The sequence below is a fragment of the Mus pahari genome, chromosome 15, assembly GCF_900095145.1.
Source record: "Mus pahari chromosome 15, PAHARI_EIJ_v1.1, whole genome shotgun sequence".
Lineage (NCBI taxonomy): Eukaryota > Metazoa > Chordata > Mammalia > Rodentia > Muridae > Mus > Mus pahari.
Genome location: NC_034604.1, coordinates 63,495,313 through 63,517,754, shown reverse-complemented (window position 1 = coordinate 63,517,754; position 22,442 = coordinate 63,495,313). Strand labels below are relative to the sequence as shown.

The 22,442-nt window shown below is 41.8% G+C and overlaps 2 protein-coding genes across 2 annotated transcripts in view; both read right to left on the bottom strand.

The window, feature by feature from the left end:
• The window catches only part of Ccdc68 (coiled-coil domain containing 68), a 45,277-nt gene extending 24,436 nt beyond the window's left edge, over window positions 1-20,841 (bottom strand). The window contains exons 1-3 of the mRNA XM_029547247.1: window positions 20,791-20,841; window positions 4,176-4,304; window positions 2,943-3,029 (exon numbers count right to left, since the gene is read on the bottom strand). Coding sequence (XP_029403107.1) covers window positions 2,943-3,029; window positions 4,176-4,292 — 204 coding nt within the window. The 5' untranslated portion in view covers window positions 4,293-4,304; window positions 20,791-20,841. The remainder of the gene's footprint in view (window positions 1-2,942; window positions 3,030-4,175; window positions 4,305-20,790) is intronic.
• Window positions 6,487-9,007, bottom strand: LOC110333126 (zinc finger protein 322). Its single transcript, XM_021214568.2, has 2 exons — window positions 8,832-9,007; window positions 6,487-8,756 (listed from the first exon to the last, which is right to left on the bottom strand). The coding sequence occupies exon 2, from the start codon at window positions 8,611-8,613 to the stop codon at window positions 7,381-7,383; it is 1,233 nt and encodes a 410-aa protein (XP_021070227.1). The 5' UTR covers window positions 8,614-8,756; window positions 8,832-9,007; the 3' UTR covers window positions 6,487-7,380.
• Window positions 20,842-22,442: the final 1,601 nt, after the last annotated feature.

Below are 22,442 nucleotides of genomic sequence, written 5' to 3'. Positions count from 1 at the left end.
GTGAAGAGCAAACTAGAACACTTCTCAGCCCACCAGTTTCACAGATGTGGAAACCGAGGAGCAGAGTTGATGTTTGTGCATGTAGAGATGCAAGAGCTCACGACACAGTGTCTTGATCATCGTCTGCACTGTCTGCTTTCACCTTCTCTCATGGCAGATAGAAGCATGGCATTGCAATGCTACACACCCTAGAGTTCTGATAACAACTTCTATTTGTTAAGCACTTATTATGCACCATGTCATCTCTTCAATGTTATATATGCTTCTTTCGCTGGGTGCTTAAAAATATGAGAAAGTGTTATCCTCCTTATAGAAGTGAGGAATCTTAAACTTACAGTTTCAGAAATTCAAGTGTTCTAGTTTGATTTTTTATTGCTGTGAGAAAAAAAAAAAGCCACTCATCAAAAACAACTTGGGAGATGAAAGAATTGACCCCGAGTGCACTTATCTCCAGGCTCATCACTGAGGGAAGTTTGTGAAGGGGTCTGGTGAGGGAGCTTGAAGCTGTGGAGGAAGGAATGCTGCAGGGTGCCTCATTCGCTCACTCCAGCAACCCAGGGCCACCTGGTCATGAAATGGTCCCACTCGCCATGGTCTGAATCGTATTACATCAAGTAACAGCCAAGCCAATCCCACACAGACCAATCTAATCTGGGAAAATCCTTCAGTTGACTTTCCTTTCTCAGAGGAATCTAGTCTCTGTCAAGTTGACAGTTAAAGCTAACTAGGACATCAAAGTTACACCTATATAAATAACCATGAGACCAGATTTGGAGTCTAAGATTCTTTAACCGCCAAACCGATCATTTTCCCCACTATAATAAACTATGTATAGTCCAGAAATAAAAACCAAGCACATAACATATACACAGTAACTCCTTTTCTTTTGTGGTCCAGACCTCAAGTACACCTTTCCTGACCATATATAGATATATACTAAAGAATAATCTACAGACACTTGGAGAAAGGTAAATTGCTTGCTGTCATTGATGGTTATAAAGGTTTAGATCAGCGTTCTCATAGGAGTCATCTAATGGTAAAAGGCTGCAGATTCTGAGTTAGGAGATCTGGGTGGAGGCCTAGACAGTACAAATCCAATAGCCTATAGAGATGCTGCTACCAGGCTACTTCACATGGCAGCAAGACCCTACATCACAGCAGTACCATGCCCTCTCTATTCATACAGAGCTACTCCTACCAAGGTCAACAAAACACCACTTCAATGGTTCCAGTGGCCAGTTCTTGGTTTACGTGGCCCAATGACCCTACTTGACGGTTACTCCTTTCACCCACTCTCAGGGGTTCCATCTTCTACCCCCTTTTCTCCTAATTCTCCATCATCCCTTTCAACCTCTGTGATGGCTTTTCCTCTTGCACAGTCACATGTCTTGGGAAGCCCATCACAATGCACTTAGATGATCTATCATTTCTACATACACTGGCATGCTCTAAAATCCCCTCCCCTGTCAAAACTACTATATTTTATTATGTATTCTGGAGAGAACGTCTTGCTATTTCAAAGAGGCAGGCCTTGAACTCTTGTCCTCCTGCTAAGAATGTCAAACCCAGCTCTGGTTTTGGAAACGTACCAACCAAAATGCCCTATATATTGTAACCTAAACCTACTACAGATTTATAGCCTCAGATTTAAAACAATATGCCTACTGTGTTGGTTTTGAATATGCTTGGTCCAGGAGTGGCACTATTGAGAGGTGTGGCTTGGTTGGAGGATGAGTGTCACTTGGGAGTGTGGGCTTTGAGACCGTCCTCCTAGCTGCCTGGAAGACAGTTTCTCCTGGTTGCCTTCTGATCAAGATGTAGAAGTTTTTGGCTGCTTCTTCAGCACCATGTCTGCCTGGATGCTGCCATGCTTCTGGCCATGATGATAATGGACCAAACTCCTGAAACTGTAAACCAGGCCCAATTAAATATTGTTCTTTAAAAATGTTGCCTTGGGGGCTAGAGAGATGGCTCAGAGGTTAAGAGCACTGATTGCTCTTCCAAACGTCCTGAGTTCAATTCCCAACAACCACATGGTGGCTCACAACCATCTGATACCCTCTTCTGGTATGTCAGAAGACAGCTATAGTGTACAAATGTATATTAAATAAATAGGTATTTACAAAAAGAATGTGCCTTGGTCATGGTGTCTTTTCACAGTAATAAAACTCTAAATAAGACAGTAGCACGAACCTTCTAATTCAAATTTCTACCCTCAGATTAGAAGCATATGCCTACCCACTTATAGAGTTGAAAAAGATAACTCAACATAACCAAAAATGATTTTTTAATTTTATCTTCTCTGCCATACCTCATCAAAATTCCTATTCACCCTGCCTTGAAGTACATCTTTAGCACTGGCCATTTTCAAATGGAAACTGAAGATGTCATAGGGTCTGCCTTTATGCAGCCATGTACTACTTTCTCATGTGGTAGGTGACTATGGTTTATAGTCAGAAATACTGATGTGATGCACTTGGTTCTGATGATATTTAATTTGGTACAGTTTGAGCTAACAGAGATTTGTTCTGACTTAAGTACACAAAGATGCTATTGGAATAAAAGGGAGGTGCTTAAGCTTACCGATCACTCAATTCATTGTCTGTCAGTTGCTGTGTCCCACAGCAGGCTTGCAAGCTTACATCTTTATCCATGAGAAGTGTCACTACCATGTATTCTCCTTGGTCTAACATCTTCCTCTATAATGTATAATTGTGTTTTGTTTGCAATATTCAAGCAAGGCATTGATCCTCCTAATGCTATTCCTAATAAACATATCATACATATAGGCATTAACATCTTTAGATGTTAGACGTGCATGAAGTATTTTAGCACTCAGTTTCAAAGAGTAATACTGGTTGAGATGATTGAATGGAACTCTATATGGCTTTATGCTAATTTTCTGAAACAATGAAAGTACTGAATCTTGATGCATTTATTACCTCTGCATCTAGTTTGTGCCTTGCATTGCCACAGCCTTCTTTTTCCTTAAACATGTGATTTCGGATCTTTTCCAGTGTAGTTCGCATCTGGAAGATTTAAAAAGAAAAAAAGTTAATTTGTTTTACAAGGAGTTTAATTCCAAATGTATTTTTCTTTCTCTATTCTAGCTACAGGGCATCTTATTTACACATTTATCCTGATGTTAGATTTAAATACTAGCCTCCAACTTAAATTATTTTTAGGTTTATATTGTTTAGATTAATAAAAATAATTGTTTGAGTTTTATATATCTTTTCAGATAAAATATAACAAACTAAATTAATAGTATTCTATAAGATAATTTGGTGAGTAGTACTTTAAAACTGTGCATTTTGATCAACTTTACCAACAATTTAGTACTAATTTAGTGTTTAGTAATTACTATAAGACAATTACTACTTAGTAATCACTGCAAAATAATTACTATATAGTAATTACTACAAAATGATTACTACATAGTAATTATCACAAAATAATTGCTATTAAGTAATTACTACGGAAAAATCACTAAGTCATGATCATACAAATCCATGCATGAAATTTGAGCTCCAGTTTTGCTGACATGGGGAATTACTAGACAGTCCAAGCTCATTTAATTAGCTGATCTGAACAAGTTACAAACTACCAATGTCAGAATGCTTTCTATCTGCTGTAACAGGCCGGTTATGTGAACATCTTTTGTTGGTTCTTCTCTTAGTGAATTCTCATAAGTTACGTTTTTAATGAAGTCATTTGCAGAGGAGTCCCTGGCATTAGCTAGCTGGAGCTGTGCAAAGGGACAAGGTAAGGAAGATGCTGGAATCAGCAGGAGACATAAACATCTCCTTGGGAGCACAGCATCCCATTCAGGAAAACACCGGGGAAGGTTATCAAGCAGCAGGAAACCCAGCAGTGAGTGATGATGGGGTGTGAACTCAGTGCTGAGAGGTGTTCTGAGCCCTCCTGGCCATTATTCAGTTTTACTGAGTGGAGAAAATCATTTCACTTCACAAGTATGTAAGCACGGGTTTATACTCTAAAGAAATGAGACCAACCCCGTGTTTAAATCTAAGCTCTTGACTGTCCTAAGCCAAGAGAGGTTCATCCCTTTTCATATGTTACATGGATGTGGAAACAAAACCCACCAATCCACTCTGGTGCTCATCATAAGACAAGCATGCCACATGCATGATGACTGATGCCCTCATTCATACCTTTCTCACATACTCGGTTTCTTCAATAATGCGAGCAGACGAACATCCATAGAAGACGCAGCCATCTTCTGATTCACCACTTGAGGGAACTTCTGTGGTCACCGTTACAGTTGTCATGGTGACTTCTGGCTTTAGGAAAACATAAATCAGCTCAGCCAAGTTTTAGTTTCAAATGTCTAGTATCATCTTAGACTAAAAAATCTCAAGAGCGGGCCCCTGATTTATTCATTTTCAGTTATAGCATACCAGAAGTGCTTTAAAAATGTCTGTGAAACTAAAAATACAGTAATAGTCAAACTGTGTAGTATGTATCCTGCAGAAACTCCATCAAAGATGTTTTTTAAAGGATGTTGTAACGGAAAAAAATGCAAGAAACACAAATGCACAGAAATAAGACTGGTAAATTGATTGCTGCTGTGGAATAATATTTACAGTGTGTGAGCCAGTTAAAAACCATGGTACAGAATGAATACCTAATATCGTAGTTTCTTATTTTTTAAAATAAGGTAAAGAACACGATGAAGAGAAATATATGTCTCTCAGCTTTGACAAAGTAAATTTCAGATCAGCCTGGGCTCTAGAGTGAGATCCTGCCTTAACACACACACACACACACACACACACACACACACACACACACACACACACACACACGAGGGGAGGGAGAGAAGACATAGGCGGCCAGGTTATACTCTGGATATCAAGTCCTCCTGCAGAGAATCTAGGGCTTCTTGGGTAATTCAGGTTGAGGACATGAAGTCCATACAACTAAGTATGGCAGGAGATCAAACACTAAGAAATAAAGTATAACATAAATAGGACTGAAGAGGAAGAAAAGAAGCAAGACATGTCATGTCTCTAATAAACAGACTGTATTTTACAGTCACCGAATAGTTAATAGTGGAAAGTTTTTATGGTGTGTCAGTTAACAAACTCAAAAGGATTGGCCAAGTTAGAAAACATAGCATTTGTAACTGCTTATGAAGGAATGGATCTGAATTAATCCTGAAGCTCCTCTGAGAGCACTGGGTGAAAAGTTTAATGGGAAACCAAACAGCCTGAGGGGGTTCAGAACTCAGAAGTCGTATAACTAAATCACTGCAGATTGAGTATCAGGACTTGAAAGCTGCTTTTCTTAGAGGATCTAGATTCAGTTCCCATCATTCACATCAACAACCCAGCCACCTGTAACTTCAGTCCAGGCAGGGAATCTGACGCCCTTGACTGACCTTCCCAGGCATTTGTGTGCATGTGCTATATATACAGACAGTACACACAGGCACATACACACACATTTAAGGCAACTATTTTTTTAAGGAGTCTCAAGAAACACAGATACAATAGATGAATCTTGTTTGGATCCTGTCTTAAACACTTTAGGCATATGATGTACTTTTTTTGTTTGGTGTGGGGGAGTTGTTTGTTTGTTTTGTTTCATTTTGATTGACTGGGAAAAGGTGGTAGTGAAGAAATTTTATCACAAACTGGGGGTAGCTTGCTTGGTAAAGTGCTTACCCCAGCATTTCAGAGGTAAAAAATAAACAGATTCCTGGAATTCACTGGCCAAATCTGTCTCAAAAAAGAAACAAAATGTGGGCAGTATTTGAGAAATAAAAGTAAAGGTTGTCTTCTAACCTCCAGGTACATGCATAGACATGTACATACACACACACCTACATGAACATGAACAGGCACACACACACATGTGTAGACATGCACACACGCACACACACACACACACACACACACACACCACAGGAAGAACCCTGTATGTCTCTAAGTTTAAGGAAATTAAGACATCTTTTTAATAAACTGTGTCTGTTGGTGACACTTGCTGAGTGAGATATTTGTGCGTAAAATAACAGTTGTCCCTGGTGTGAAGGAAGACACAGTAAAGATGGACTTGGGATAAAGATGACTTTCGCGTCTTATTCAAGTGTAGCAAACTCTAAGTGACTTGAGTCTAGCACGTTCTCCATGGGTTAGTGTGTTCGACTATCTGACACATAGATGACGGCACTGATTTGGGAGATGATTTTTTGGCTGGAGGAGATGGGTCACTTGTAGTACTACAGCCAGGCCCTGCTTTTGATCCGATGCTTAGCCACCCTGTCTGGCTTCCCATTGAGGAACTCTACCACAAAGTCCCACCACAGAGCCACCCTTCCAAAACTATGGGCCAAGATAAATCTACCCTCCAAGTTGAACCTCCTACACTTTGTCACAGCAGTGAGAAAATTAATCAATAGGAAGCAAGATACAGTAAAAATCTGTGTACAGAATTATTAAACCTTTTNGAGTTACCCTCCAGATCCATAGACCTGCCCCAGCTCCTCCAGAACAAGCTTTTGGGTTGCTAGGACATTATTTCCATACAACTCTAGTTTTGTTTTTTGTTTTTTTGTTTTTTTTTTTTTCCACAATGTAGTTCAACTATGAACAGCATATATACAGATTCTCACCCACAATTAGATCTCTTACTGGAACAACTCCTCCGTAGAATTCATTCTCTGGGCTAAATAAGAGCTTCTTTCTAGCTTCTCAGACACAATGCATGTACGGGTTTTCACTAATGTAAGTTCCCTGATATGCTCCAAGAGCTGAAAATTAATAAGCTTTCTTCATTCAGATACTTATTGTTCCTCTGATTTTTGTCTAGGAGGATGGAAACCCAAGTATGACTCTCCAACACGTNTTTTTGCCACACCCAAATATCCATTTACCCCAGTATGGCATCTCTGAGGGGTAAGAAAGTNGGAGTTCTTTTAGAAGCTTTTTCCTTTTATGTCTGAGGCTTCTCCCCAGGGTGATTTTTCTGATATCCAATAAGACATACACACTGTCTGAAGTACTGCCAATACAAAACATTTATATGGTTGTTCTCTGGTGTGAAATATCTTGTAAAAATGAGGACTTAACACTGCTGGAGAGCTCTCATACTGCACTGTAAGGCTTCCTACCTGTATGAATCTTGTGATGGGTTTCCAAAACCCAGAGCATTTGAGGAGTTCTTTACAACTGTGGCTAATAAAGGTGTCCTGACAGGGCCACTCTCTGCATTTAAACTTTTCTTACAGTTCCAAAGACTGTAGACTCTCTGAACTCCAATGAAGTCTGAGATCTAAGGGTAATCTGAAATTTACCTAGGAGTCTTTCACTTATTGAATTCTGATATATAAATATATTTTTAAGGTTACATGACTTGTCAAGACATACGTGAGGTTTCCGATGCNTGAGAGCTGAGATCAAGCCCTTTTTCACTCATATTACAGATGTAGTCATCATCAATGTGCACTGTCTGATGTTGAAGAAAGGCTGAGCTATGATGAAAGCTTTTGTCACATACACTGTATTTATAATGGAGCTCCTCTGTTTGAGTCCTCATTTTCTGCTGGGCAACGAAGTCCATACCTAGGAGGAAGTCACTCTCACACATAGACCATTGATGTGGTTTTTCTTCCATATGAATTCTCTGATGCACAATAAAGTCTGAGCTACAGTTGAAACTTTTCTCATATTCAAGGCATTTGAAAGTATGAGTGTGAGTTGCCTGGTGCCTAATTAGGTTGGCACTCCGGGTAAAACTTCTCATACACTCCAAGCATTTATATGGTTTTTCTCCTGTATGGACTCTCTGGTGTACAATAAGGTCTGATTTCTGGCCAAAGCACTTTTCACAGGCACCACACTTATACGGCTTCTCCCCAGTATGAACTCTTTTATGCACAATGAAGGCAGACCTATGTCGGTAACTTTTCTCACATTTATTGCATTTGTAGGGCCTTTCACCAGTATGAGTCCTTTGGTGGCTAATAAGATCTGATTTCCCACTAAAAGCTTTTTCACATTCCAGACACTTAAATGGTTTCTCACCTGTGTGAGTTCTTCGGTGCCTTATGAGATTTGTACTTCGACTGAAGCATTTATCACACTCATTACACAGATAAGGTTTTTCACCTGTATGGCTTCGCTGGTGGACAAGCAGATCAGAGCTCTGACCAAAATTCTTGCCACAGATGTCACAGGTATAAAACTTTTTACCTGCATGTGTTCTCTGGTGTCCTGAAAGGGCTAAGTGGTGCCAAAAGCTCTTCTCACATTTGCTACATTTATAAGGTTTCTCATAATTATGGATCCTCTGGTGGGAAATAAGATCTGAACTTTGGATGAAGGTTTTCTCACACATATCACATCTATAAGGTTTCTCCTCAGTATATGTTCTCTCACACATTCGTGCTAAGTTTTCACAAAAGTTTTGTTCACGTTCAAGGCACTGATATATTTGATTATCTATTTGAGTAATCTCATGTACACGAATATAAATCTTTTTCCCCCTTTTGAGGGCATACATGGTATGTTTTCCTTTTTTGAGTTCTCTGGTTACATTTCTCTTCTGAAGTGTACATCTTCTATGGTTCTCTCCTAAGTGGTTTTCCATCGGTCTTCTTGATCCCTATTTTCATTGTCATTTTTCTGATAACTTCAAAAATATATCTGTTTTAAGCCTTTCATTCATTAGCAGTTTGTGTTTAAAAATTTCCAGCATCATATACATTAGTTCCTTACTTGGTACCTCCAAACCTTTTGTAACTCCAGTTCCAGGGCATCAACACTCTTCTGGCTCCCATGGGCAACAGGCCTACACGGTGCACAGACCTTTACAAGAACGACTTATTTTTTCAGATCCACAAGGTCTCTAATCCAGAAGTACTCATAATATTTAATTCTTCCCTCTGCTCCAGGACAGTCTTACAGGCTTCTCCTCCCAACTTTTCGTTGACGGCGACAACAAGGGCGCCGCGCCCGGCCCGGACCCCTCTCACGGCCAAGGACCTCGAGGACCCACTGCACGCTTACTCCGCCGCCCGGGGCAGCACTTCCGGTGACTGGACCCTCAAGCCGGAGCTTCCGGGGCCGCGCACTCGGCGGCTGCCGGTTCAGTCCCACGGTCTCCTAGGGAAGGAGAGTGGGCCGAGAGGCCGAGAGGTCAGCAAGCCAACCGCCGGATACCAACCTCTATTAAACCTTTTCTACTGATTGGGGAGTGAAGACTACCATAGTGACGACTCATCAACTTACCAAAGATAATAGTAAAAGTAACAAAGGTAAATAAATAATAAATTAATTAATTAATTTAATTAAATTAAAAAGCAAGCTCTGGTTTGTTGGTTTGTTTGTTTGTTTTGGAGGATTTTACCCCAAACTCAAGGGTGTTTCTGCCCCACCCAAACTGTCTTCCTTAGAAATTAAAAAATGCTTAAAATCCAGCAATGACTCTTGCTGCTAAAAGACAGGGAATCTTTATATTGGCCCGCAGCACTTTGAAAGAAGATTGCCTCAAGGGAAGACGAAAAGCCTTTCCTTTATCCTTTAATCTTCAACGAAATTGACAGGGCATGCCAAGAATTTTTCATTTTATTGCAAATCCTCTCAGAAGGCAGCCACCGGTCTTTTTGTTTCAGCCGAACTCAATTTTGGCAGCATCAACTCCAAGCAAGTCTGCCGTGTGGAATGACAGAGAGGTACTTCCCTCTCTTGGGCCTCTGAAGTCTTTTCCAGGATTAGGGACTTGCTCCACAACAGCATCTGAATGCTCAAAGAAAAAATAAAAGCCCCCTAGAGACAATAAGCAATGTGTTCAGAAAAGACACGTTTAGTTTGAATCTGAAGTAAACACAAGTTTGTGTTTTGTGCACCTCTTCCTCTGGCTGGTGGTATTGTTTGGGGGTGACTGTGAGAGTTTGAGACAGTGAGGAATAGCTGACTGAACTAAGTGAATAGACGACCTATGAAGGTTATCAATCAGCCCATTTTCCACTCCCTCTCTGACACCCACTCTGCCGCACTGCCATGCCTCTGCCCTGAGTTTCTACTGTTCTACCTTCCCGCCATGAGGCATTGAAATCCCTCAGAAATGAGTCAAAAGAGACCCTTTCCACCCTTACGTTGTCTGTGGTCACAGAACACTAAAGTAACTAGCATGGTGGTTCAACGTGAGGTTTTCTTGTAACACAGCAGTGGTCATTTGTTGACATACGGTCCCTGATACCTTGGCCCTACATTGGCCCAGGTGAGCATTTACCACAGAAGCAGTACACAGCTAGACAAACTGAAATATTTACCATCTGTGCTTCTCCAGAAAAAAGTCTGCACCATGGCACGGTAGGGACCAGGGACTGTGGCAGTGGGCAGTCAGAGGCCAGCAAACCCATCGCCTGGCTTGGGCTAAGTTCTTTTCTCTACTGCAATTTGCTTCTCCACGACCTCACTGGGCAGAGGTACTTCCGTGTTCCTTTATCCTATGTGTGCATTTCCCCACTGACTGAAAAACAAGTCTTTAGCAAAATGCATCTTGCTTTCTTAGTCTGTCCTAATCTGGCAAACACATGGGACCTGTGTCATAGATCCTACAATATATTTTCTTCTGTCTTTTATTCCTAATAACAAAGATACCGTTACCTTAGTCCCTCCCTGATAAGTGGTTCTCAATTACTTTCTTTCAAAACCACCATCTTTCCTGCTTGCCAGTTGTAAAAGTTAATATTTTAGGCTGGATGTACATAGCTATAAAATAAGGAGATATATCCCCCCCCCCAGAAATGTAAAATGGGTTGTTTTTAATGGTTGGTTGCAGGAGGCACTCTGTGATCCAATGGATGGCAAGCATCAATGATACCACACCCCTTGTTTTATATTCCTCATAACCTAAGAAGACAAGCCACCCATAACAGGGAGTAAGGTCAGGCCCCTGGGTTTTGAAAGGTTTACGTCCAATAGTATGTACATAAAATTAAGTTCTGGTTCTCTTTGGTTCAGAAAATGTTTGTGCCTACAGTTCCCAAGTTGAATAAAGAAATCCCAGATGGGGGAATGGGTGTGTGCGTATGTGAGTGTGTGTGTGTGTGTGTGTGTGTGTGTGTGTGTGTGTGTGTGTGTGAGTGGGGGACAAACAGCAAAATCCAACCAGCCATATGGCATCAGCATCCTGGGGAAAATCCGTGTTAGCCTTTTACTTCAGCCAGAAGTAGATTAGACAGATAAAAATTTCAAAATAAAACACAATCAGTTAATTAAAGTGAGGAAAGGCTTTATTTGTTCTATGCTAGGCTGGATTGGAGGCAGCTTATGCATGGCATCACGCCAAGAGGAGGTATTTCCTATATCAGGCCTTGTAAACAAGGCGGCAGGGAGTGCTGGGATACTGTGCGCCTGGGCCCTCCTCAACTTCAGCCAAAGTGAATTCTTTGTCTTACCACACAGCATCTTCCCAAGAACTTTCGGTGGATAAAAAGAGTTCTTTAGCTAAAAAGTTCGAGAGAGTTCTCTTAGCTTCATGGCCCCCGGGAGACCCATCACCACCCAGTAGATAGTCAGCATGAGTGGCCCCCTGTCGTTCAGTGCCTCAGTTTCTTTTATGGTAATATTAATTATTGATAATAAAGAATCAACAGGGGATGGTTTGGGAGTTAATATTTGTTAAGCGCTTAGCACATATAATACATAATAAATGATTTGTACACGTTTGTCCAATGAGTAAATAAAATATGAGACAATTATCCATAATTAAAGCTGAAGAGCAGGCTGAATGCTTTTGTTCTCTTTGGGGGAAAATCAGGTAATATTTGACAGAGTCTGCCCTCTGGGATGGGCTATAAAGGGAAGTTTGCTATAAAGGAGGCATTTGGAAACCAGTGAATTATGGTAGAGATTCTATATTGCTAAACCATTGGTAGTGTGTCAACATATCCAAAGGATGCTTGCAATAGTTACAGTTCGCACAGCAATGCATACATATTATGGTGCCTTATTTTCTGTGGGGTAAACCCACACACACTGGACTGGGATAATGTAATTAAACCCACTTCATGGTTTGGGGACCCGAGAAGAGCTGTCAGAGTACTAAATAAGCTCACATGGCTTTGATATGGCTCCATCTTGATCTCCAAATGTATAGACCCGAGTATCTCAGAACATGACTTTCTTTGAACTAATCATACATGTAGTGACTTAAGTAAAAATGACATCACATAGCAGTAGTGTGATCTCTTCAATTGTAGCCATCTTTCTGTGTAAGGGAGGTTTAGAAATAGACAGAGTCAGAAGAATGAAGCTGTGTGAGTGAAGAAGTCACACACAGAGTGGTATTTCTACCAGCACATCTCCAAGCCTTGAAGAGTTTGTGTACACCTAGAATATTAAGCATCACTCTTGTTCCGTGACATTACACAGCACAAGGGTGACATCCAGTGTCTGCCTAGAAGCCTCAGGTGACAGGGTTCACATGAAAATGTTGTACAGCCCACCAAAGGCATGCATGTAACAGAATCCAAAGTCTGCTTTCAAACACTTCTCTATTAATTCTGTTCCAGCATGTGTTTGCTTACTCTTGTGCACACAAGTACACATTTATAGTATGTGTAAGTCCTAAAGAAAATTCCCAGTTATAAAATAGAAGGTATTTCTTTGGGTGAAAGATTAAATTTTCCTGCAAGTTCAATAAACTATATAATATCTATGTATTATAGGCATGGCTTGTCATTATACTTGCATATCCCCCCAGGCCCAAGACTTTCTGCTCCCCAGTATCCTACAGGGCAGGATCCTGCATGCAGCAATAAAACCTGCCAGGCAAGATGAACTCCTTGGACTAATAGTGGCATGACTGTTTGCGGGTAATTAATTGCTTTCTGAGGCCTGCTCCATGGAATGGAATTTCAGGCCTTGTGCTGTCATCCTGGTTAAAAGCCCACAGCTGGGCTAGTCCTGCGCCCTGGGGTAAAACATTATTATTTTGCTAAATGGCCTTGTTGTCAAAGCGCACTCTAAATCGCTTATATCGTAGACCTGAGATGTGCCCAACCTGAGGCTTCTTTCTGCAGTGGACAGCAGCCCATGGATGCATGCCCGGTCAGCGTTCTGGAAATGAGCTACTGAACCAGATGATGGGAAGAGTGCTGTGAAGTGGAATCTTCTAGACCTGACGTGACTTTCGCTGGGATTAATTCACAGGAGCTGCTGCTACATGCAACCAGAGCCAGGGAAACCCTGGTATGGATGGGCTAGAGGATGTCTGGGCCACATGCCTTACTGAGGAGTTATTGGCTGTTGACAGCTTCTCAGGGAAAGTGAATCATTCTTTGTTGACGTCATGGGCCTGGCATGTTTCACATGTTCCAATGAATAGCACTTTATTTCTATACACGTTCGCAGACTGGTTGGATTTAACGGTTATTGAGATAAATAAAAGACATGAAGTTGTGACGTGTCTTGGAGCGATATGTGCAGATCATATTTCATTGTATACATGAGTCAAACCCTCAAAAAAATTTTAAAGAATTGCTTTCCGTTTAAGGAGGAGGGACCAGGATATGTTGAACTCTACAACATGACATAAAACCTTGCACCCTATACTATTTCTCACATATTCAGTGTTATAATTAATGTTTGCAAATGAATAGAGGAGACTCAATGACAGCTAACTCATTACAGTCCCGGATTCAAACCTATAAATCCACTGTCTCCTCCCATGATGCCTCTTTCCCACAGTTGTGCTGGCTCCCTTTCTCTGTCCAGCTTTCCCTCTGGCCTTGTACTACATTCTGAATAAATTTCTAACTTTCCTTTTTTCTTTCATATAATTTAGAAATCAAGTCAGTCGTTCAATAGCAGACAGTGACTTTCTGACGTAAGCTCCCAGGTGAATCACTCAGGAGTCTGAGCATGTTCTTTGGTCCAAAGTGGATCCATCCCATGAACAGGAGTAATGTGACTTCATGGCTTAAGAAAAAGAGATTTGGATTCACTCATTCTGTCTATGAGGTTTCCTTCCACTTTCTAAGGAGATGGGTAGACTTAGACAATTATTTAAACTCCCAAATCCTTGCTTTTTTCAAGTAAAAGATGCAGATGAAAATGTCTCTTTCTACATAGGTTTGTAAGGAAACAATGAATAAGGAGACTTATAGAGTATCTAACAATATGAAAGTAAGTAAACATTAAATAATAATATATATGCTTACAACATTGACATATTAGACATTACTGGAATATGGCAGTTTGCTTTCTGTCAATTCCCTTATCCATTCAACCTATGACTTCTGTTCTCAACTTAACCACAGACCCCCAAAATATCAGGAACAATAGATTATGAAACTACTAAAACTCAGAGTCTAAACTAACCTTTCTTCCTGTATGATGCTTGTCTCAGCATTTATTGTAGTGATGGAAAGCTGGCAAAGATACCAAGCCAAAACCATATGCATACATTATCTGTCTATCTATCTATCTATCTATCTATCTATCTATCTATCTATCTATCTATCTATATCACAAAGCAACATGAGCACTAAGCCAGTCATTCATAACATTACTACCCTATTCATTTAGAATTTTTTTTGTATTATTCTAGGAAATATTTTGGGAGGAAATAGCTCAGGAATTTACAAACTATTCCTAGCTTTTTACAAAGTATTCCTAGCTTTTTAAATGTGGTAAAGCATTTAGCTGTAACATTGTAAACATAGCATGTAGCCACTTTAGATAACAGTTCTGCAGTAACCTGCACAGTTGAATGCAAAGGATCCCATGCAGAGATCCCACTCCCAGTCACTTACCCATCTGAAATGAAAATGTCTGTTGTACAGATCTGGGCACAGATGTTCACAACTCCCATACAGTTCAGATGCCCATCAGCAGTTGAGTGTGACTCGGCAAATCAATGGCGTGGCTGGAGTTGGTATCTAAAATGTTCCCTAAAAGTCCCTCTGGTAAGGGCTTGGTTCTCATGTGCTGCAGGGGCATAATGGGGCCTTTAAAATGTGGGGTCTCATAGGCGGTCTTTCAACATTGTAGGTGTGCCCTTGAAGGGAAGCGTAGGACCCCCAGCACCTTCCTCTCCTCTCTCTTTGGTGCCTTCTTGTGAGGTAAACAGCTTTGCTTCTATCCTGAGGTGGGGGCCTGTGATCATCCTAGCAATGACAGGGCTGAATGATCAGAGACAGAAACCTTCAAAACTGAGGACCAAAGCTTTATGGACTGCACTGCACACAGATCTGTGACTCCTTACACCAGGCAGTGCAGGAAGCTGACTATGAGAAGGATCTGGGAAATGGGGGTCAAGTGTCGTGGCTTCTGTGACTACAATCATTTTCCAAAGCTGACACGGAAAAAAATGACTTGTGATCGTCATTTTACTTTGAGTGTGATAATCTCCGGGATCCTACAGGGCAAAAGGACAACTAAGATTTTAACATCCAAGAACCTTTAGAGCGTTATAGGAGCAGAAGCAACAGTTGACTGGATTTGTTCTCCTTCATTAGAATCATTGGCTAAGTCAGCCTGGGAGGGAGTTTATTGGAAATGATGCTTGTTTTGACATGGGTTCAATCTCCCAGAACCCATGTAAATCAGAAGTCGGGCATAGCCATAAATATCTGTGGTGCCTGAACTGGGAAGGCAGAAACAGGAAGACCCCTGAGGCTGGTCAGTCAGCTTAGCCTCTGGTTTGAGGACCATGAGAAACCCTGTCTCAAAAAGCAAGGTAGATGGCGCAAGAGGAGTGACTTCTGAGGTTGTCTTCTGGTTTCTACAGGCATATAGATGTCATAGGGCTCCACATATACACTTGCACCTGTAACACACACACACACACACACACACACACACACACTACTGATTATGAGAAAGTATACATAGCAAAAACAAAAACAAAAACAAAAAAAAAAACAAAAAACAAAAAACCCTAAAATAATGCCAGAGCCACAGAGCAGGCTATAATGCTACTGATAGGTAGAGAACATGGAATGAAAAGTTGATACACAGAAAGCCATGGCTAAAACTATCCAGTGTGATGACCGAGACGAGGCTAGCCCTCTAAGAATTTCAAGAAAGTTAACCATTCCCCTTGGTCTTGTAAACTTTATATGACCCAGCACAGGGGAAGGCCAGGGCCAAGTAGTGGGAGTGGGTGGGTAGGGGAGCAGGGGTGGGCGTGGGGTATAGGGAACTTTCGGGATAGCATTTGAAATGTAAATAAAGAAAATAATAATAAATTAATTTAAAAAAAAGAAAGTTAACCATTGCTTTCTCCTGGCGGTCCATCTGCCACACCGAGCAGAGAAGCAGTTAGGTGATTTCCACTGTCCTTCCTGGCCTTGGAATCCAGTCGCCCAGTCTCATCCCCATCTCTGTAGCGAACCCTTGCTATGGCATCTCCTCCCTCTGTCCCCACTCCCAGGGGTCTCCACAGGTCCCGGTGGCACCTTTTGCTTCCCTCCCTCCCTCCCTCCCTCCCTCCCGCGGACCCCTCAGCTCTCTTCTTGGCCACCCCCGTTCCTAAGGGTCAACTCTCAATACCTATCCCAGACCCCCACTTGGCGAGATCTCAGAAGCGTTCCCTACCAGGCGACTCACAAACTGCACTCTCCTAAGAACAAAAGAGGGCCACCGAAATCAAGGAACAAAGCATACAGCCAACGGGGCCATTGGACAAAAACCAGACCAGATATCAGCAGCGAGAATTGCAATCATCCCAAACCCAGAGGCCCAGACAACTGCCTAAGAACACACACATCACCAGGATGATACGTCTCCACTAGAGCCCAACAGCCTATTTCTCAGCAGAGAACTGCTCAGGGAACTCCTTGGAAGAGGATGTGGAAAGAGGAGAAGAACCAGAGGGGCAGAGGACACGGACGAATGAGGCCTTCTAAACACAGCAGAATGGCACGCATATGACCTCAGAGACCTTGGCTGCATGCACAGGACCTGCCCTCTGCCTCAGATGGGGTCCTAGACCTAAAAGAAGTGGACACGGACCACCATCCATACCCTAAAGCTGTCTCCATTTGATAACTACTTGTAAGTGAAAGATGAGTTTTCTCCCAAGGGATCCTCACTGGAGAACAAAAAAAAACCACGCTCGAGTAAGCCCCATGCCCGGCAGTAGATGACCTGACATCTTTGGGGGTTCTTTGTCTCATAATGTTTTGTCAGGCCCTTGGGTGTTTTGTTTTGTTTTGTTTTGTTTTGTTTTGTTTTTGTTTTTAACCGTAAAGGTCCTTTGCACATATATATTACGGCTTCTGGTTTTGTGCTTTAATGGGATTCCTGTAGGCACACAAGTGGGTGTGTCTCTGTGTCTACATGTGCGTTGTGCTTTCTCTTTGGCTTTTCTTTCTTCAGTTTTGTCCTGTTTTGATTAGTGCGTATCTTCTTTTACTTTATTTTTTATTATTACTTTTTTTAGATGCCTATTTATTTTCTAAGGAGAAACAGAAAGGCATTTGGGTTCCCAGAACCTCTGCCATCTTTATGAGAGTTTCAGCTCAAATACAGAAAAGTCTAAAGCATTAGTCATCAGACACTGCCCTCCTCCAAAGGCACCCATTGTCACAGCTCAAGGCAAGATAAATAAGGGCCAAGAAAGAAACCAGATCCCCGATTCCTAACAGCTATCCCCAGAAGTCACTGCCTATACAACTCTGGGACCTTCTAATCTTATTTCCTAGACTGTTTCACGCAGAAAATCCCATTGTTTAGCAGGAACAGGATGATAAATTCTTAGTGTTAATATTGGACATCGGACTGGGGACATAATTCAGGACTGTGCTTTCTTATCATGTACACAGTAGTGTGCTTGATCCTCAGCACCACAGAAAATCAGACATCATGGTATATGCCCATACCAACAAACAAAGGAATAAGGAACCTGGGAGATGTCTAGGAGGATGAAAAGCTCACTGCAGACTGTGGGGACCAGAGATCAACCTCCAGCACTCATGGCGATGCTGCACAAGCAGGACAGACACACAGAAATTCAGTGCACAGGTGGTATGGACAGGGTAACCCTGCAGCTAGCGTTAGCTGAACTAGTTGGCTTATCAAGTTCTGTGTTCAAGTGCAATACTTTGCCTTGATATATGTGAGATGGAGAGTGACAGGGAGTAATTCCTGAGTCAGTCTCTGGCCTCCACACTCATGTGCCCACACATGTAAGCACATGCATACACCACAAACACACACATATACAACATATTATATATTATTATATACTATATATTATCACACACTATATAATGCATATTATATATTTTACACTATATATATGTGTATGTGTATGTATAGAGTGTATGCATGTGTGTGTGTGTGTGTGTGTGTGTGTGTGTGTGTGTGTGTGTAATAATATATTTAAAGCAATCCCATCAAATTGAATGGATGTTGGTTGACCATAAAACAGAACAAAGCACAGATACATGCTACAACCTGAATGGACCTCAAAATCTGTATTCTATGTAAAAGAAGCCAAATGTTAAGGAACAAACATTGTTTGATTCTATTAGCTTGAAATGTCCAGAAAAGGTAAAGTTGAAGACACATAAGGTGGATGAGAGTCACCTGGGCCTGAAGAGGGGGACAATGTGACTACAGTCATTTAGGGACAGTGACTTAATTGGACACTGTACTGTGATGACCACCATGCTGTCCAACAGGTTTGCAAACAATTCCTGAATTACACACTTGGATATGTTCTAGAGTAATTTGATCTCACCCCCAATAAAACTGTTTTCAAGGAAACTGAATAAAAGTAAGAGTAACATACCTGACCTGCTCCCTATAGAGAACAGTAATCATTTTGCTTATCTAATTTAAAGGATAAAAAAATTTACAGGATAGAATTTTGTTAAAATTTAATTTTGTGTTCCTCTTCCCCTCCAGAATCACTGATATCCAAAGCAACACATTTAATTTTCAGTTATTTTTCATGAAACTGACGCTTGACTTTTCAGTCTTAATTCTTCCATGTTAGTAATATTAAACCTAGAATTCAAAACTCCTAAGCTTTCCCCCAATCTACACAAAATAGAACAGCCCTAGCCAAGTTAATGTGGGATTCCTCTCTAAGTTGTTGATTTGGTTATAAATAAGAGAAACTTCTGTCGGAAAGATATTTTGAAATGTTTCAGTCAATAAATGATCATCTAAATTGGATGTACCTGTCTCAGTTCAAAATTACTTGAACCTACAACTCTAAACATGTCTCAGTTCTCTTCAAATTCCCTTTTCTTATCAGCAATTATCTAAAGTAAACATTTTAAGGCTAGATTTAACTTACATTTTTTAAGTATTTTGGCAAAAAGTGTGGATTGCAACCCAAGTCCACTGTTGAAACACATTTCAAACAGCCAAGCTAACACATGATATCATGTGGTTTCATCCGGGTTGTAGTTCCTCTTAGTAGCGAACCGTGCCTGTCTTTATTTCAGTCTCTTTTCAATTAGAACAGACGATTAATTTACTTTGAAAAGAACAAATTAAGATGTGCCGGGTGGAGCACCCCTTTAATCCCAGCACTCGGGAGGCAGAGGCAGGCGGATTTCTGAGTTGGAGGCCAGCCTGGTCTACAAAGTGAGTTCCAGGACAACCAGGGCTACATAGAGAAACCTTGTCTCGAGGAAAAAAAAAAAAAAAAAAGAATCTCAACAACCTGCCTGCCTGGGTCTTTCCGTTATTTCTGGGGTTGAGGAATCAAACAGTGCTTTTCCCTGCCTGAGATAAATTATCTCCTTCCCCCTTTCCCACCCCCACTCCCCCTACATGGAGATGGAGAAACAGGGGGGTGGGGGCTAGCAACAATTGAACAACAGCATCAATTGTGCACAGGTACCTGACACTCAGGCCTAGCTCAAGTTTCTGGAAAACCAATCTACGTAGAGCTAAATATTTAATAGCATCGGGTAAAATCCAGAGGCTAGATTCCGTTTTTTATCATTCGTAAACCTCCTGTTTGCCATTCCCAAACATCATATAATTAAGTTAATCTTTCATATAGCACAGAAGGAAGGAGGCAGGGGGCTCGATCCTTCGAATAAAATAATTATGGCGCGGTACGGTGACATCAGTTATGTCCTGGGCTGGAGGCATGCTCTAGGCTCTGAAGTTTATGTTCACTTTTTTTTTCCTTCTGAAAGAGGTTGACAATCCACAATCATCAGGATCCACTCTGGCACAGGAACTGGTCCTGCAAAGCTGCCTCCAGCCCTCCACAATGCAGACAGAATAGGGAAAATGTTGGCCAGGGGGCTGTTCCCTTGCAGAGCCTGCAGGGAGGCAAGTCTGTGAGGGCGCTTCTCTCTTTGCAGCTAAAAGAGAGGAAGAGACCAACACCAGATAGACTGCAGCTTTTTCTGGGTCACCTTTCCCAGGGCCCCTGAAACAAGCAGACAGAGGGCTAGGGATTTCAGACTAAGAGACTAGATAAGAACAGCCTAAATAAACAAGCAGGTGTGTGTGTGCACAGGGGGAAGGGAAAGGCAACTTTTTCTCTTCCTCGAAACTTCTGGACCAGGGAATCCGAGCCCAGAAGAGAGGTTCAAGGAAACACCCTCTTCACCTCTCTAAGACTCCCACCCACCCACCCACCCCCTCTTCCCCAGGAAATATCCCGGGATGTAAAGCTTCCTTGGGTGGCCCCGCTGCCAAGGTCACCTGGTGTCCCCCTCACCTGGCAGCGATCCACAGCTGTCCCAGGCTCTCCTACCTTGGAGGGCGCTCAGAGGAGGCCTCCGCCTGCTCCAGCTCGGGCGATCTGGCAGAGAGCCCAGGGTCGGGTCCTTACCTGCTGTGGTTTTGTGACTGAGGGCAGCTAAGTGCTCAGTTAGGCGGGGCGCGCCCAGGGCAGAGTCCAGCGTCCCGGACCTCGGGGGAGGAGCCTCTGGCTCTCCAATGCCTGGATGTTTGAGCCTCTGCGGAAAGACCAGACACCGCCCTAAGGCGTCTGTCCCAGGAGAAAGGATCTAGCTGAGGACAGGACCTGCTGCTGATGTTCTAGTAGCGTCCTAAGTCCACAAATTCCACAAATTCATTCCTCGTGAGTGAGTGAGTGTGTGTGTGTGTGTGTGTGTGTTTAATAAAACATTTTATTTGGTGGATGATCTGAAACTTAACAGTTGCAAAACCAGGAGAAAGAGTTCCCTAGATTACTAAGTCAGAGCCTCCAAGGCTCACACTTCCTTAGAAGTGGCTCCGTTGAAACCCATGAAATTAACAATGTCCATTCCTATTAACAAACCCCAAACTTTCTGCAAACGTCACGAGTTTTTGAGCTAATATCCTTTATTTCCCCGCTCCCCTCAAAATCCCATTCGAAATACTACCTGGCATTAGTTAGTGTAGGTCACCTTGTCTCTGCTGGTCTGTGACTGTCTTTGTTTTTGGTTTTTTTTAGTCCTTCCTTGGTGTGATTAGCTTTAGAAATCTGAGGTTTTGTAGGCATCCCATCTGTCTCTCTGGTGTCTCTCCCCTGTGGATACCAGGAAGAAAACCACAGGGACCAGCTCCTCCCCCACACCTCATCCTATCCTCTGATGGTCAACATGATAGCAGTCAGACTTCCATAGCAAGGCTGACCTCGATTCCCTGACTCGAATCCAGTGTGCTAGGTTTCTTGACTGAGCTACTCTTTTTCTCTCCTAGAAAGGTCTCCATCACATTGAAATCACTCTGTTCGTTTTCCTCCAAGTGACAGGCAGGAAGGTTAAAGCCTGCTTCCTGAGGCATGCGGACATTATTATTTGGATTATTATTTAAGGGTAATTTTCTTATCTGTGCATTCAGTTACTTCCGCGTGGACTTGGGTGTTTATTTAGATTTGGGTATGAGTCAACTCTACCTTTCATTTTGTTCTTCTAATTGTTACATGGAGAACCGTGTCAGTGACTTTCCATGACTCTTTGGAGGCTCTTAAACTTTTAGATATTTGAGGTAAAAACAAACAAAAGACACAAGACTAAACATTTCTTTCACCTTCTCACATTTAACAGGATGTGAAAAACTGTTATCAAAGCCCTCAATATCCAAAGACTTTCCAGAATTTTCCTTTGAACCCAACAATTCCAACACATGGGATGGAAATTATATTTTCTTGACAAATTAATTTGTGTTGATTTTATGGCCCAATCAGAGAAGAGAAAGTCGTCAGATTTTCTTTTCAGAATTTAATATTTTTATAAACACTAAAGAGATAATTATTTTCAATAATCAGGCCTCATTATAAAATTAATGAAGACCAGGGAGAGGTACCAATGAGGTAACTCTGTGTGTAGTTCTTCCCACTTGAAATTAGTCCACAGATTCCACAGGAAAAAAGTGACTGACAAGAATTGTATTCTGAGCTGCACAGATATGCTCAGTATACATACACTTAGTCTCTCCCTCTCTCTCTTTCTCTCTCTCTCTCTCTCTCTCTCTCTCTCTCTCTCTCTCTCTCTC